We start from the raw sequence: 17,681 nt of genomic DNA, 5'->3' as shown, positions 1-17,681 counted from the left end.
TATACCTTGTATATATGTATATAAAACATTGCTGCAAAGATATTATATACATACTCATGAATCATTAAAATAATTATGTCCATATTATATGCAATTGTATACACACATATAAACATATATGTGTGTATGTGTATACATGCACAATTTTTCTAAAATAATTTGTGTATATAGTTTGGGTACTCTTGAGGTTTTTTTTTTAACATCTTTACTGGAGTATAATTGCTTTACAATGCTGTGCTAGTTTCTGCTGTATAACAAAGTGAATCAGCTATCCATATACATATATCCCCACATCTCTTCCCTCTTGCATCTCCCTCCCTCCCACCCTCCCTATCCCACCCCTCTAGGTGGTCACAGAGCACCGAGCTGATCTCCCTGTGCTATGCTGCTGCTTCCCACTAGCTATCTGTTTTACGTTTGGTAGTGTATATATGTCCATGCCACTCTCTCACTTCATCCCAGCTTACCCTTCCCCCTCTCCATATCCTCAAGTCCATTCTCTAGTAGGTCTCCATCTTTATTCCCGTCTTGTCCCTAGGTTCTTCATGACCATTATTTTTTTTTAGATTCCATATATATGTGTTAGCATATGGTATCTCTGAGTTTTCTTAAAACGCAATGTATCTTTGAGAAGACACTGCCACTAAACTTTCTAGTATACTTGCCAAGAATAACTATTTTGTACTAATTTTCTGTGGGTAATGCTCAGGAACATATTAGGCTAAAATAAGCAACGTTATTTGGTGGTACATCACGTCATCTAAAATCACTACAAAAATTAACTATTCTGCGTAAGAAAATTTCCCACATGAATAAGATACTTTTTAAACTTTAACATTTTAATGGAATGCTGTAGTAAATTCTAGTTATTAAACTGAATGAATCAAGCATCATTTATACATCTGTCATACCCATCATCTGCTTTTGAATTGGGCAGTGTTAGCTATGTCCTTGGAGGCACATTCAAACATCCAGAGCTCCTTTTCCATTCTAGAAGACCCAGTCTGAGTTTTATAGTTTCTCCTTTGCTGTCAGTTCTCCCTTCTTTTCCTCTCCTCTAGCAGGACTTCCTCCTCTGTCCTTGTTACCTTCAGAATGAGCCCCTGAAGGGGGCTGAGAGGATCTGAGTGAGGACCCGGAGACCCTCCTGCAGAGCCACATGCGCAGTCCACCAGGAACTGTCTCCTGGTGGACATTTCACTGTCTCGGGGTTTGCAAATTCCAAGACACTTGATGTCTGGAAGTTAGACATCCGGAGACGTTGGCTTCTTATTCCCCCAAAGTGGAACATTTTACAATAAACTGCTGTATTTCCTTACATGATAAATTAGAGTATGAAAAAGTTTTGAATGAAATACTCATTTTTCATTGCTGAAGCCACTTTCTTGAAGTATTTGGAGAGTTTTTTGGTTGTATTAGTGAAATGTATCATCTTAAAGTTTTAATGTCATATTTATATCAGATCCAGATATTACATTTTGGGGTTAAGTTTGAATAAAGAATCAATCACTTTTCCAATGTTAGCAGCATAGTTTAGTTTCTAAAAAAGGTAAAATTTATTGTAATTTCAGACTAAAATTCAGAAACAAATACAGTTACATTTAAAATGTGGTGTTTATTTTAAACATTTCTTTGAAATTAACCAATGATAGTCAACTTACTTGGGAACGTTTTTTTTTTTCCTGAAAATAATTGCTTATAAAGCATATAACCAAGTCCATACGGTGCTGATTAAGCAAACTAACTGATCTGTCTTATAAATGTGGGTACTCCTCAGAATACTTGATTTTCATTTTGCAACATGTATCTAAAAAAGATGAGAAACACTTTTATAACCTGTGTATTAATATATGTATACTGAGTTGTTCTCCCAACTTGTTTTATTTTCAGTGCATTTAAGTTATCTTAATTCCCCATAACGTATTTAATTTTCCTTGTAAGCCATTGCCAGTTTAAAACAGGGCATTTAGCATTCTCCATTGAGATTATGTGCTGAGCGCATTCTTCATGTTTTTCACTGTAACTCATCCAGGAGCAATGCAAATACGATAACACTCTTACAATATACATCCCATTGTATTATGCTTATTCCCATATGTAATTCTACCTTGAACCGTGATGCCTAAAGGATATGAAGCCATACTTCTAGTCATCTTTTTATAATCTCCATCTCAGCATGCAGTTGGCTGTAGCTACTGAGGAGATGTTCTTTGAAGGAGACACGGAAGGTTAGGTCCTCTGGTTCTATATTCCTTTCTTTACATTTGTCATCAGGTAGCGACTTTCACCAGCACTAACATACCAAAGCTTTCTGTAGGACCACTTAGCACTTTTGTAACAGATAAATTTCTCCAGCAGCCTCTCAGCACAAAGGTAATGAAAATAGTCAAACCAGATAACTGTCTCATGGTTTGAAGTCTAGTGCCTTCTCCTAAACTTTCTGCGTTACATATGGATCTTTTCTTTTAAAAAAATTCTCTAGAGTATCTTCAAGTAACAAATTATAGTTATTATAATCATGGTTATAGAAGTATTTCATATAGTAGTAAAAAAAACCACTAAATATATATTTTTTAATAAAAAATCAACTAGAAGGTAGCAAAACATTTAAAATGTTGTTAAACAATATCACATGTCTGGAGCATGATTGCTTTTTCTTTTATTCAAAGATTATTTCTATTAGGACACTTCTTTGTTCTTAAAAGTAACTTATCAAATTCATGATACCAAACACTTAAAAAGGGTAAGTTTTACTGTATGTCAATTATATCTCAAAAAATCTGATTTTTTTAAAAAAGAGAAATGGTGGTCAGTTGATTTTTAAAAAAGAACAAAAGAACAAGAAATGCGGTACTCCCTTTGCTATAGACACAGTCTCTATGTCAATAAATGTTCGTGAGAACACATTCAGTTTTTTCTCTTTTGTGTTTCCAGACTTTCCTGGGTGTTGTGCAGTTTCACTTAGCCTTTGAAAGCTAGTTCTGATAAAATGATTTCATTGAATCAGTGGTGACACATGTTTAAAATAGGAAGAAAAAGGGACAAATGTGTTGGCTTTTAATTTCTGTAAATACAAGCCCGTTCAGTTGTGCTTTGGGAGATAATTAGTAGATTTATCTGAGGCCAAAGTTAGCTTTCAGTTTCCAAACAGAAGTATTATGAGTCCACCCCCTTGCTGTCACTAATCTTGGGCTTTGGATCCAGTGCTCTTAAAAATATATCTACGTTTCTTGCTTACTTTGGCACATTTATCAAAGCTTAGCTAAGCAGCCTCTAGGAGATTCTTTTTTAGTCTGGGCCGTCATCGGTTCTACTCCAGCAAATCTGGTTCCTTCCTCCTGCCTGCTTGTGCAGGTTTTGATGCTGTCTTGGATAGCCTTTATTAAGAGTCCTAAAGAAGAAAGTTTCTTGTTGATTTTATCCCCACTGGCTATTTGGACATGCGTTTGCCATCAATAATGGCCATCTGGATCTCTGTTTCTAATATACATCAGACATTTCACCAGCTCTGATTTCTTCTACTCACGCGGTGTCTGAACTGCATGGCGGTGGTGGCTTAACTTAGTAACTTAGCAGTGCATTCTCTCCCCAGAATTACACTTTTGTCATTTCTCTTGTCCTCCGCGCCTTCCTTCCGGAAGATAAGTGTCAGCCATGTAAGTGACTATAGACCTCACGGAACCCAGCACAGTCTTTAAGATTTTCTTAGCATATAGACCTGACTTGGCCTTTGACTGCATGCACCAGTCAGATGGGTCTGGTTCCACTGCCTTAAAGAAGGCTGAGAGGCGGGGTCTGTGCCGAGTGAGCTGTCGCGGAGAGTGCTGACACCCCCCAACGCCCCCTCTACGCTCTCTGCTCCTACCCCTGCCTCAGTGCATACCGGACGACCAGAGACTGAGAGCCCCGTGGTAGAAGCCAAAGAGGTGCTGACAATAACTTTGCAGTCATCTCTCCAAAAGAATCCTGCCATCCCATCCAGAAGGAGCCGAGCCCACCGGGTGACCGTCCACGACTAACTCATTTCCTGCCCTTCAGCTGTCTTTCTCACACACGTGACTCGGCTATCTTTAGCGCTCCTCTGTGGCCCTTACAGCGGGCACGCACTCTGCATTGCCATTATTTTCTACTTCTTTGTCTCCCTAGATGCATACGAGCGAGGAGCTCTCCTGCAGGTAGGGATCCCGTCCTAGTCACCTCTGCGCTCTCAGCACTCACCGTGGGGGCTGGCACTTGAAGGGACCCAATCAGTGCTTGTAACAGGACTGAGACAAGCGAGGAGGTGCGTGAGGCAGGCAGAAACATGACGTCATAAAGTGCTAACTAAGTATTCGCAGCTGAGTTCATCCTTCATGAATTCAGCTACTTTCATTCCAGTCTGTGAGCCCTGTTCTTTCACTTAATAGACTCTTATAATAATAACAAAGTCATCCGGTTTGTACTGCTTGGTCAAGAACTACTGTGATGGAAGTCCAGACAAGTAAATGATCTGTTTGCTTCTCAAAATGCTTGAAAGGCATTTCCAGCCTGAGACTAGGTTTGATATTGTGGTATAAAGTAGTGAAAAAGTTTCTCTGAGTGGGGTTGATGACCCCATAATTAAGGGCGCAGATCCTAAGAGAGCAGTGGGGGTGCAGGATAAAGCTACTTCACGTTGACTCAGGGGATCTCATAGAACAAAGAAATGCTTTGTCCCTGTATGCGGAACTCTCTGTTCTTTACATGAAGAGATTTGAGAATTAAAATTGACGTGGGATCTATCTTATTATTGTGTCCAACAATCTGCTATTCTGATGACCAAAAAAAGAATGAATAGGAGTCAAACCCCAGGCGATTTCCCCAGAGAAACGTGCAAATATAAAATGTAAAGCACTCGGGGTTTAATCTGTGACGTTATTGAGTTAGTCACCAAACGGGCGTACTGCTTAGAAGGTCATTTTTACCAGCCTACCAAGAGAATAGATGAACAAGTTGATTCATCTCACACTAGTCAAATAACTGGACCTTTTTATATTTCCTATAAGATGCCGTGTTTCACCCACACCTACGCCTACTTCGGGGCCTTCTAATATCAGAAAGACTTTAAAATAATCGTCTCACATTTAGGTTCCTTGTTACCAGCCTTCTATGCAAAAAGGAATTGTCTGCTAGATGACTGCTATTCATGAAGGATTTTCTTGGTAGAGGCAAGTAGATGAAGGGGCATCTTCAGGTTCTTACACGTGTCTACAGGAACAGTTCACAGCGGACGTGAAACGCCCCCAGCAGTTCACCTTAGTACAGTACTTGAATAACACCAGTAGCTTTCCTCTAGGTTCAAAGGCCCTTATGGATAGGGATGATATCTTTTTCACTTTGGGTAAAAACATAACGATGATGATAATGATGATAAATGATAATAGATAATACTTCTTTGAAAATGTATGACCCTGTGCTGTGTTTTTAATATTCAGCCTCAAGAAACAGATTTGAGAAACGTAGGTAATGAGAAAACCATCATCTTTAAACAAGGCTAATTATGACAGATTTTTGAAAAATTCTGTTATCTCTATTCCTTTCATTGATATTTTTATGTATAAATCTTTCAGATTTATACTGAAAGATTAAACTACTTCCTACTTCCCACTGGAAACATGGCAAAATATCAAGATCCTAAATGCTAGTAATTTTAATAGTTGGGAATTTTTCATCTAAGTTACCTACAAATTAGTTACCTACAAATAAGCCCCTTAGAACCAGTCTCTAGGATGCAACATTTTAGGCAGATAACTATACCATTATCTGTTAAAGCAAAATGGATTAATAGCCGCTGAATCCTTTTTATTCTTTTTGCCCTGACACTTTGATCAAAAGGTGATTCACTCAGTAGATGTACAGATAAAGAAGATGTGATAGAGGTAGATATAGATATATAATGGAATATTGCTAACACATAAAAGAATGAAATCTTGCCATTTGTGACAACATAGATGGACATAGAGGGTATTACGCTAAGTGAAAAAAGTCAGACTGAGGAAGACCAATACTGTATGATTTCACTTACATGTTGAATCTTTAAAAAACTAAAAACAAATGAACAAACAGAAAACAGAAACAGAGTTATAGATCCAGAGAACAAATAGGTGGTTGCCAGAGTAGAAGGGGTGGGGAGGAAAGAAATACGTGAGAGAGATTAAGAGGTACAAACTTCCAGTTGCAAAATAAGTGAGTCATGGATATGAAATGTACAGTATGGGGAATATAGTTAATAACTATACAATATCATTGTATAGTGAGTGAGATACTGTAAGCAGACATTGTGGTGATCATTTTGAAATGTATAGGAATATCAAATCACTATGCTGTGTAACAGGAACTAACACAGTATTGTAGGTCAGTTATACTTCAAAAAATACCAACAAACAAACTCAGAAAAAGAGGTCAGATTTGGAAAAAAAAAAAAAAAAAAAAGGTGATTCACCAGTCTATACCCCTCACTCCCTTTGGGCCTTGGCTCACAATTCGTCTCTAGGAAGTCTTCCCTAATTAACTAACTACACTCAGCCTTTTGCCTTACACTCCCTCGGTATGGGTCTGGCACCCAGGTTGCCAGGGTTCTATTGCAACCATAAGTTCATTGATTGATTGATTGTGTGTGTGTGTGTGTGTGTGAGTGATTGGTGTGTGTGTGTGATTGATTGATGTGTGTGTGATTGTGTGTGTGATTGTGTGTATGTGTGATTGATGTGTGTGTGTGTGATTGGTGTGTGTGTGTGTGTGTGATTTCTCTTTTATATAGATGATATATAATATGCACGTGGTTCTCCTACTCTGTTCTCAGGCACTGCTGCTAGCATGGTTGCATGCAGTATTGCACTGGGCTCTTTCAGTACCTTCTCGTGTGCTTCAGAAGCTGCAAGCTGCTTAGTAAACAGCTGCTGGAGAGTTAACTTTCATCCTCCTCAGCTCCTTGACTGAAATCTACTGCCTTCTAGTAGATAAAAAAAGGCTAAGTTATTAAAACTTAGGGGTAAGCTTTTTCACTTAATTATCAGGTAGATAACTGACCTTTTCCTTTACAGTACTGTGTTGAATTCATTCTTTTAGAAACTGCTTGTTTTAATTGTATCTTACTTATTGCTTCTGCCTAATAAAATCTGGCATGTGGGATACTGAGCCAATGGCATATTATATTCCGTGAACATTTAATTGAACATTTAGGCCATGCACCTATACTCTTTGACTTGGTTTTCTGCCCTTTAATGATCCAGTTTTCTCCTTCATCTCTTGCATTTGGAGCAATAAGAAAAATGTCGTGTTGTGTTTTTACCCTTTCCATAGCAGCATGCTTATTTCTGAAAGAGTCAGACTGCAATTTTCTTTCTTTCTTTTTTTTTTTTTTGCGGTACACGGGCCTCTCCCATTACAGAGCACAGGCTCTGGACGCGCAGGCTCAGCGGCCATGGCTCACGGGCCCAGCCGCTCCGCGGAACGTGGGATCCTCCCGGACCGGGGCACAAACCCGCGTCCCCCGCATCGGCAGGCGGATGCTCAACCACTGCGCCACCAGGGAAGCCCTCAGACTGCACTTCTGCATGCCCTTGGTTAGCACACTTAAATTGTCAGTGTTGTATTTAGTGAACTATTTACATTTTCATATTTTTCAGCATTAAATATAAGCATCCAAACTACAAGCCACACCTTAAACGTACAGTACCTTTTGCTACATGATCAGCTGCCAAGGACTGTGACTGTTTTTGTCCCTTTAGCCACCTCTGTCCCTTCTGTGTCAGAGACAGCAGCAAGCAGCACCTTTCCAAGACAAAGGAAACTTAAGAGTTTCCTTCCTGCCTAGATCAAGCCTCAAGCTTCCGATTTTAAAAGACCAAAATGGAAGAAGGGAGCCCCAGCACAGTGCAGGGAGGTACAGGTACAGGCGTCCTGCGTGGGTATATGGAGCTGCACAGTGCCATCCAGAATCTGGCCCTTTCTACTTATCCACGGGCAGCCTTCATCCTCAGGCTCACAACAAGGCTGCTGGACCTCCAAGCATTACATCTGTATTTCCAAGCAGGACCAATGGTGAAGAGAGAAGGCAAAAGTGCATTCCACCAGACTTTGCCTGCTATTAAAGCACTTTTTCCCAGAAGCCCCACCCAATTACTTATATTTCCATTTCTTTGACCAGAATTAGCTTAAGAGAGACTGGAAAATATACATTTTTGGTTGATCCGTTATCATTCTGAACAAAACTGGGGTTCTGTTGATGAAAAATGAGGGAGAAATGGGTATGGAGTAAGCAAGTAGATATGTCTGCTTCAAGGATAATACGTCTTTATAAAAATATCAAGTTAACCTTGACTGAATTTCAACTGAAACAACAATTAGGAAACTGGCACCATTTGTCTCTAGCCTTAATTTCATGATCTAACTTTTGAAGTAAAATTTTGCAGCATATAAAGAAATATTTTTTTTTTTTTACTATTTAAACAAATATTTGGATACTTTGACTTTCTCAAGCCCAACTCAGAAATAGAAAAATAATCATAAGAAATATTTAATTCTAAAAGTGACCTACAAAAATACATGGTGATTTTCCTACCAGGAAAGTATTTCCTCTTCTGAAGGTCCCCTACTGTATAAAATGGGATTAGGTATAAGAAGTAGTCATGGGACTATCGAAGCTGCCTCTCAGGGGCCCTTCAGTTCAGAAAGACCCAGATAGACAAATTGATAGCCTTCTGTTGGATGTGCAGAGCCATCATGCTTGTGTACTGGGCTTCATTCAGTCTTCCTGGTAGGTGTTCAGGCAAAACACGTGGGCATTTTCCAGGTGAGTATGTTTCATGTGTGTTGGGGATTTTCCAGCACTGGTGTGGTTCAGTCTAATTTGACAGTGAGAATGTAAAAATTACACCAAAATATAGTAGAAGGGTATCAGCTGTCATCTTAATTCCATTTATGTTAGTTTTTATTCAGCTTATGCACTATTTCAGAAAGTGTCTGAACACATGAGGAGGCAGAGCAGGCAGCTGCCAGTGTGATAAAATTTGGGAACCAGAGGAAAGACCTCCCCCCACAGACATGCCATCGAGTCACGTTGAGCGGAAGGGCTGCTGAGGGGTGTAAGTTAAATGTGTACTGTCTCTAAGTGGAGGAGTTAGTTTCAGGTTAATGTTCTATGAGATGTCAATATCTTGGAGCAAAAGAGTTTATCCAGTTAATATCATGAGAATAGGCATTTGGGATAAAGGTGGAACCCAAGACAGATAAATTCTGGTAAAAGCAAAGTCCCAAACAATGTAGAGAAATGGGACACTACAGGGAACCCCAGCCCACCTGGAAGCAGAGCTAAACATGCCCAAAGTGAGATTCTCCAAGCAAATGGAAAGGGACCAAGACATACTCTGCCTGCTTTACACCCATAAAGCTCCTGGAAGAAACACAGGCAGTGAGTGCCTTGACATTGGTCTTGGCAATTATTTTTTGGGATTGACACCAAAAGCAAAAATCAACCTGGGGCTACTTCAAACTTTTCAAAAGCTTCAGCAAAGCAAAGAACGTCAACAAAACGAAAAGGCAACCTACTGAATGGGAGAAAATGTTTGCCAATCATCTACCTGTTAAGAAGTTAATATCCAAAATATACAAAGAACTCATATATCTCAATAGCAAAAATCCATCCAATTAAAAATGGGCAGAGGAGCGGAATAGACGTTTTTACAAAGAAGATGTACACATGGCCAATAGGTACGTGAAAAGATTCCCAATATCACTATCATCAGGGAAATGCAACTTAAAACCACAATGAGATATCACCTTACGCCTGTTAGGATGGTTATTATCAAAAAGACAAGAAATAACAGATGATGGTGAAGATGTAGAGAAAAAGGGCACCGTTGTGCACCTGCTGGTGGGAATGAAAACTGGTGCAGCCACTATGGAAAACAGTATGGAGATCCCTCAAAAAATTAAAAATAGAACTACTGTATGATCCAACAGTTCCACTTCTGAGTATTAGTGTTAACTAATTTGAAACACTAATTAGAAAAGATATATGCACTGCACCCCTGTGTCCACCGCAGCATTATTTACAACAGCCAAATAGCGAAGACATGGAAACAACCTAAATGTCGTCAATGGATGAATAAAGAAAAGGTGGGATATATATATACACGTGCACATACACATATATATACACACACACATATATATGTATGTAAAATGGACTATTATTCAGCTGTAAAAAAAAAAAAAGAATGAAGTCATTCCATTTGCAACACATGGACGGACCTTGAGGCGTTTCGCTAAGTGAGATAAGTCAAATAGTAAAAGATAATCACTGTGTGATCCCTTTTGTACGTGAAACCGAAAAACAAACAACTGAGCTCCTGGATATGGAAAACAGATTGGGGGTTGCCTCAGGTGAGGGTAGGGGGCAAAATGGGTGAAGGGAGTCACAAGGTGCAGATTTCATTATAAAATGAATAAGTCATGGGGATGTAATGTACAACTTGATGACTATAGTTAACACTGTACTGAATGTTTGAAAGTGGCTAGGAGAGTCAATCTTAAAATATCACAAGAAAAAAAATTTTGTAACTACGTAGGCTGATGGATTTTTAATGGACTTATTGTGATGATCGTTTTGCAGCGTATACAAATATTGAATCACTACACTGTACACATGAAACTAATGTGATGTCAATTATACCTCAGTGGAGAAGAAGAAAGTATCAGTTATCTGTGTATGTTTGATTCCTTTATCAGACAACCTTGAAGATAATTCCTCTGGGCTCTGAAAGAATGCTTCTTCATTTATGTGTCATTACAGTGGATAAATCTGTTGGAATGTTTCCAGCATATTTCTTAACAAGCAAATGATAAAGCCAGTTTATATCTTTACATGCTTCCTGTATCCCCTCATGTTCTGCTTTCCATCGCGCACTTTTTAGGCCTTCCTTTGATTTTCCTCACTTTCGGCCATCTAGGCCAAATAACTTCTACAAGAAACATCTACCTTTTTTCTCATGACCACGTATCTGACTGCACCCAGTCTAACCCTCCTCCTCCCCAGTTTGTGTAGCCTAAGGATGAGATCCCGTCTAGCCGCTTACAGGTCATAACCCTAACTGCTTTAGGACTGAGTTATGCTTCGACACATGTTCCTAAAATCCTGCTGCCAAAGATCCTTTTGTTATCATTGACAGGAGTTATCAGGCATTGGAAGTCTTTGGTGAAACGTTGAATTCAACACACAAGGTTTGTTGTGTGTCAGACTCTCTGCCAAGTATTTGCAGATACGTCTCAGTAACGAATTACAGCAGCACCGTAGAGAAAGGATTCAGAACTTTGTAAACCATAAGGAGAAAAAGTCATCCACCAAGGTTGGAAGAGGAAATGTTCTCTTTTGTTCTCTCTCCCCCCACTCCAATCAAAGGAACGGGAGGATAGAGGGTGTTAACTAAGTCAAGTATTTTACTTTTTGTTCAGAAATTTGATCTCTTTATTTGGCTTTTGGCTGATCTGAGCTACAACCAATATTTTTTAAGGGAGTTTTTTTTTTAATTGGAGTACGGTTGCTTTACAGTATTGTGGTGACATTGTGTTAGTTTATACTGTACAGCAAAGTGAATGAACTATACATATACATGTGTCCCCTCTTTTTTTGGATTTCCTTCTCATTTAGGTCACCGCAGAGCACTGAGTAGAGTTCCCTGTGCTCTACGGTAGGTTCTCATTAGTTTGTTGTTTATCTGTAGGTGCAGGCCAGTTACGACGTGACACGCTATGAAAATATTTTCTCTGTGTTCTGGGCTCTGGAACAACTTCTTCAGAAGGAAACCGAAGAAGGCAACGCTTCAAGAATAGGGCATGAGGACCAAGAAATCAAGAAATTTCTTCAGAAGCTTGATGAAACTATTTTGCAACTCTCTGATGCTTTTCCTTTATTTACTTTTTATTTATGGAGACTGGGCACCCTCTTGAACTCAGCAGAGATGGGAACTGTTGAAAATAACTCACTCCCTTAGCAATTCACCAAATATCAGCAGCACACTAAGCCTGAATATATGAAGATCTTGGGCTTAACAGATTTTCAAGAATATTTTTAAATGAGCATTGTAAATGCATCTCTAAATAGAATCATTAATTCAACTTAATAGTCTTAAATTGTGTATAAAAGATTGAGTCATATTTCTATACTAAAATCAGCCAGTTTCAGTTGAGAATGCCCTCCTTATTCTTATGGAACAATATCTTACAATATGTTACTCAATATAGTCTAGCTCTGTTATTCTCTAAAATGGACCATTAATTGTCTTTTATTTTAAAGTTACATTTTAAAAGATTTTCATGTAATAGATGCTAAAAGGTAACAGAAGAGATCTTATGTTTTGTTACTTTATCAATAGAGCATTTAAAATAAGTGGTTATAAATGAGATTTTTAAAAACTTTTCTTTCTTAAATAGTTTCACTTATATAACATTCTGTTGTCTGAGAGGGGACTCATGTAGAAGGAGAAAAGTTTTTAACATTTGTAAACCTAATGGCCTTTAAGTTCATATAATCAACATATTTGTCAAGTCCTTTTGAAAATACTAATTAGTTGTTAAAAATGTTCTGTGTTTGATTTTCAACAAATTGTTTTGTTTCTGTTGATTATATAAAATATTCCTATCGTTAAAATGTAGTTGTTATGTGTAATTAAGTCTAACATCTGTCTAGAAATATACTTTATATTTATTAAAAGTATATTTATACTTATGAACGTATTGGTTGAATTTTCCAGTCACACAGTTTCATTGACTTTCATTTAACCAACTAACTTAATGAGAACACATTATTTACTTTCCTATAGTGCAATTTAGGGCACAACAAATACAAATTTGCTTTATTAATTGTATGTGATATTGTTTATAAGTTCATTACCATTCCTGAATGTCACTGGTATTAAAAAACAATTTATATAAAATCGGATCATTATCTGACACACATTTGTGGAGTTATTTCTAGCTTTCTATCACTAGAAAAGATAAAGCCTTTTTTATAGTACTGAAACAAAATGTATCAGTCAGCTATTGTTACGTAACAAAGAACCACACAATCTTAATGGTATACAGCAATAAGTGTTTCTTCTCAGATGTCTATGGGTTGCTTCAGGGTCAGTTCATCTGGGCTCTGCTGGAAAACGCCTCTGTGGGCAGCTCCCACTGGGCAAGGTTCCTTTTTATAGATTGGGCTTTGTTCTCTTCCACATGGGCTTACCCTGGGCAAGAGCAAAAGGGCTAGGCTGAGAAATCACACATGGTTACTCCTGCCCACATGCCCGGGCCACGTACTTCGAAGGGTCAAGCCCAGAGGAAAGAGACAGGGAAGCACCCTCCACCTGGAGCGGGAAGACTTGCAAAGTTACGTGTCAAAGGGTGTGGATACACAAGAGGCTAAAGAGTTGGGGCAGATAATTTGCTCCACCGCACTTCCTAGTTGAGCACACAAAGGATATTCCCGATCCTGAATTAGACGGAATTTTTCCTATTATTTATTTGATTCCTGGGAACGTCTCTGAAGATTTGTACAAATTCACTACCCACAACACCACCCCATCATCTCTCTTCCATAATGAGTAGACAAGGTGGATAAATATACAAGCAACAGCAGCGGCCCTTTTTCCACTGCAGTCAGACAACATAGTGACCCTAAGAATAATTCCAGTAAAGCTTCAAAGCTTCATGGCCTGAAAATTAGCCTAGAAAATGTATTTTTTACAGAAGAAGAGACAAGATGTTGGGGTCACCATTAATGTACAATATGGAGATACATTTTATTTCTATTTGGTATTACGTTTATGTAAACACTTCACTTCGGTCATTTCTACAATACCTAACCCTTCATTTCCTGTGTTGAGGTCTATAACACTGTTAACTGTGCAGTGTATGTATTGGGCTGGCTGAAAAGTTGACCCAACTAACTTCTTGGTGAACCCAATAGTACTGAGGCCTAAATTGCCTGCTGGTGAAAAAGATCAAATGTGACATTTGTATCTCTGTGTTTCAGTAAAATGGTGAAAGACAGAGAATGAATGAATGAATGATTTAAGCTAGAATTAACAGTATCTAAGAATGGTGTAGCAATTAAGACTTGGGGGGTAATGATAATGGAGACGTTAGCATTTAGGCAGCAATGAAATTGGATGTAGGATAGGACGGGAAATAATGACCATAGAACACTCCTAAAAATGGAGGAAATAATAAAAATGTTAAGTGCTTACACTCATATAGTATTTATTATATGTAGTATACATATATATGTAATAAATAGATGCACTGATCTAAGCATTTTACGTATATTTACTCATTCGATCCCCCCAACAACTCTATGTGATAGGTAACATTGTTACCTCCGGTTTAGAGATGGGGAACTCAGGCAAAGCAGGAAGGGAAGACTTGGGTTTCACCCCCAGAAATTCTGTCTTTGCAGTCGACTCCCCTAATCAGCTGTCCTGGCACTTCATGAAACTTTCACAAATACCACTTCTTTGCGATTGTCATCAAAGCTTTATAAGCGCTCAACTACAACTCTTACAGTGGGGCAGTTCATTTTTAGCTTATTTTGGATTTTTCAACCCATGCTGAGCAGCTGTCCTTTTCTGGATTGTAGCATTTTACCATAGTCAAGACTCTTTAGATATGCTATAGAGCATCTTCCAACAATAATGTTGTAAAAAGTGCAAAGCTCTCTCTAAAGGTGGGGTAGGTGGACTGTCAGGGTGCAGTGCTCAGCCCAGTGGTGAGAGGAAACAAATCTGATTATTTTGTTCTTGGATCTATAAATAGATGCAATTCTTTCACAACCTGTCGTACTGATTAATCATGTCTGTTGTCATCCTATAAATAAGGGCAGGATATTCCTAAAGAGGCAAGCAAAAAAGCCTTTCACGTTTCCATATTTTTATGTACATTTGTAGATTTTTTAAAAAATATTGATGGCTCTGGTTTGTGATAATGTGGTTTCATTTATTCATCAACTATTAAGCACCAACTTTGTACAAATGAATTATTTGCACATATGAAAAGCATACTAAACTTTACCTTTTATCATGGTTGTAAAACAGAAATTTCTTTTAACAGTCAATGTAACAATCCAACAGTCAATATAACAACCAAATAAAAAGTCAGTTTGTATTTGCTGAAGGAGATTACTAGGGTGATGATATTTACCTAATATTGAAAAAAAAAAAAGATATAGGATTTTTATTATTTTTGAAAGTCAACTTATTCTTTTAAAATTATTTACAGAATTGGACAGCACTAAATTTATCTGGCCAAAGAATGGGCTACTCTTTTAAGAATTGTCTAAATATTATAGAATATGATTGACACATAGGAAATGACGTTGGCCTCTTATTTGTCTTTCATTTAATATGAAAGTGCTCTAAGTTGTTTTAAGAATCAACTACTAACAGGAAGTAAAGCTTGTAAACAGAAAATATGAATCTAACATTCAAGACATCAAACTCCATTTTATAATTCATAGGTGTACATTCTGAATTTGTAATATTTTCTTGATATTTTAATCTAATTTCTCTTGTAGCTGCTTAACTGGTTGGTGAACTTCTGTTGTACTTTAGTCCGTAGTTGTTAAGTGTTCCATAGCCAATCCATTTGAGCAACCAGATTTATGGTGATAACATTAACCTCAGTTGTCGCTGATGTAAAGCAGTGGTTCTCAAATGTGGGCCCCAGGCCACAAGCATCAGCAACTCTTAGGAAGCTGTTAGAAGTACATGTTCTAGGGTCCCACACCAGACCTACTTTAGAATCAGAAAGGCTGGGGTAGAGCCCAGAAATCTGTGTTGGATCAAGCCCTCCACCAATGTTTAAGAACCACTGCCGGGGAGCGAGAAGATGGCGGAAGAGTAAGATGCGGGGATCTCCTTCCTCCTCACAGAGACATCAGAAATACATCTACACGTGGAACTGCTCCTACAGAACACGCACCGAACTCTGGCAGAAAACCTGAGACCTCCCCAAAGGCAAGAAACTCCCTACGTCCCTGGGTAGGGCAAAAGAAAAAAGAAACAACAGAGACAAAAGAATAGGGACGGGACCTGCACCAGTGGGAGGGAGCCGTGAAGGAGGAAAGGTTCCCACACACTAGAAGCCCCTTCGCGGGCAGAGACTGCGGGTGGAGGAGGGGGGAGCTTCAGAGCCGCGGAGGAGACCGCAGCCAACAGGGTGCGGAGGGCAAAGTGGAGAGACTCCCGCAGAGGATTGGTGCCGACCGGCACTCACCTGCCCGAGAGGCTCGCCTGCTCACCCGCCTCGGCGGGCGGGGCTGGGAACTGAGCCTCCGGTGGACCCCAGGGAAAGGTCTGGAGTTGGCAGAGTGAAAACAGCCTGAAGGGGTTAGTGCGCCACGGCTGGCCGGGAGGGAGTCCGGGAGAAGTCTGGAGCTGCCGAAGAGGCAAGAGACCTTTTCTTCCCTCTTTGCCTCCTGGTGCGCGAGGAGAGGGGTTTAAGCGCGCCGCTTAAAGGAGCTCCAGAAACGGGCGCAAGCCACGACTGTCAACTGTCGGCACAGACAACAGAGACGGGTGTGGGACGCTAGGGTTGCTACTGCTGCCACCAAGAGGCCTGTGTGCGAGCACAGGTCACTCTCCACACCGCCCTTCCCGGGAGCCTGTGCAGCCCGCCACTGCCGGGGTCCCGGGATCCAGGGACAGCTTCCCCAGGAGAACGCACGGCGCAGTGTCAAGCCGGCCTCTGACGTCGCAGGCTCGCCCCGCATCCGTGCCCCTCCCTCCCCTCCGCGTGAGTGAGCCAGAGACCACGAGTCAGCTGCTCCTTTAACCCCGTCCTGTCTGAGCGAAGGGCAGACGCCCTCGGAAGACCTACACGCAGAGGCGGGGCCAAGTCCAAAGCTGAACCCAGGAGCTGTGCGATCAAAGAGAGGGGGAGGTCTCTCCCAGCAGCCTCAGAAGCGGCGGATTAAAGCTCCAGAGTCAACGTGAAGTGCCCTGCAGCTGTGGAAAACCTGAATAGACAGCGAAATATCCCAAGTTGAGGAGGTGGACTTTGGGAGCAAGATATACTATTATTTTCCCCTTTTTTCTTTTTGTGAGTGTGTATGTGGGTGCAGCTGTGTGAGATTTTGTCTGTGTAGCTTTGTTTTCACCATTTGTCCTGGGGTTAGACCGACCCGTTGTTTTTTTTTTTCTTTAATAGAAATTTTTCTTCTTAATAATTATTTTTATTTTAATAACTATATTTTATCCTACTTTATTTTGTCTTCTCCCTTTCTTTCTTCCTTTCTTCCCTCCTTTCTTTCCTACTTCCCTCCTTTCTTCCTTCCTTCCCTCCCTTCCTCCTTCCTTCCTTCCTTTCTTCCCTTTCTACTTTTTTCTCCCTTTTATTTTGAGCCATGTGGATTAAAGGCTCTTGGCACTCCAGCCAGGTGTCAAGGCCGTGTCTCTGAGGTGGGAGAACCAACCTCAGGACACTGGTCCACAAGAGACCTCCCAGCTCCACACAATATCAAATGGAGAAAATCTCCCAGAGATCTCCATCTCAACACCAAGACCCAGCTTCACTCAAGGACCAGCAACGAACAGTACTGGACACCCTATGCCCAACGAAGAGCAAGACAGGTCTACAGCCCCATCCATTAGCAGAGAGGCTGCCTAAAATCATAATAAGGCTAC

General features: G+C 39.9%; 1 protein-coding gene across 3 annotated transcripts in view; it reads left to right on the top strand.

Annotated features, from left to right (window-relative positions):
- The window catches only part of MEI4 (meiotic double-stranded break formation protein 4), a 241,143-nt gene that overhangs the window by 214,935 nt on the left and 8,527 nt on the right, over nt 1–17,681 (top strand). The window contains exon 5 of one of the 3 annotated variants that reach the window (XM_067011285.1): nt 11,742–12,970. The exons of 1 other annotated variant lie outside the window; for it this stretch is intronic. In XM_067011285.1, the coding sequence (XP_066867386.1) occupies nt 11,742–12,011 (270 nt within the window). In that variant the 3' untranslated portion in view covers nt 12,012–12,970. Of the gene's footprint in view, nt 1–11,189; nt 12,971–17,681 lie in introns of those variants that run through there. One more of the 3 variants, XM_067011284.1, reaches the window with a different exon arrangement.

Source organism: Kogia breviceps, chromosome 13 (assembly GCF_026419965.1).
Source record: "Kogia breviceps isolate mKogBre1 chromosome 13, mKogBre1 haplotype 1, whole genome shotgun sequence".
In the NCBI taxonomy this organism is placed as follows: domain Eukaryota; kingdom Metazoa; phylum Chordata; class Mammalia; order Artiodactyla; family Physeteridae; genus Kogia; species Kogia breviceps.
Note: the sequence above shows the minus strand (reverse complement) of the source record. Positions and strands in the feature narration are given on the sequence as shown.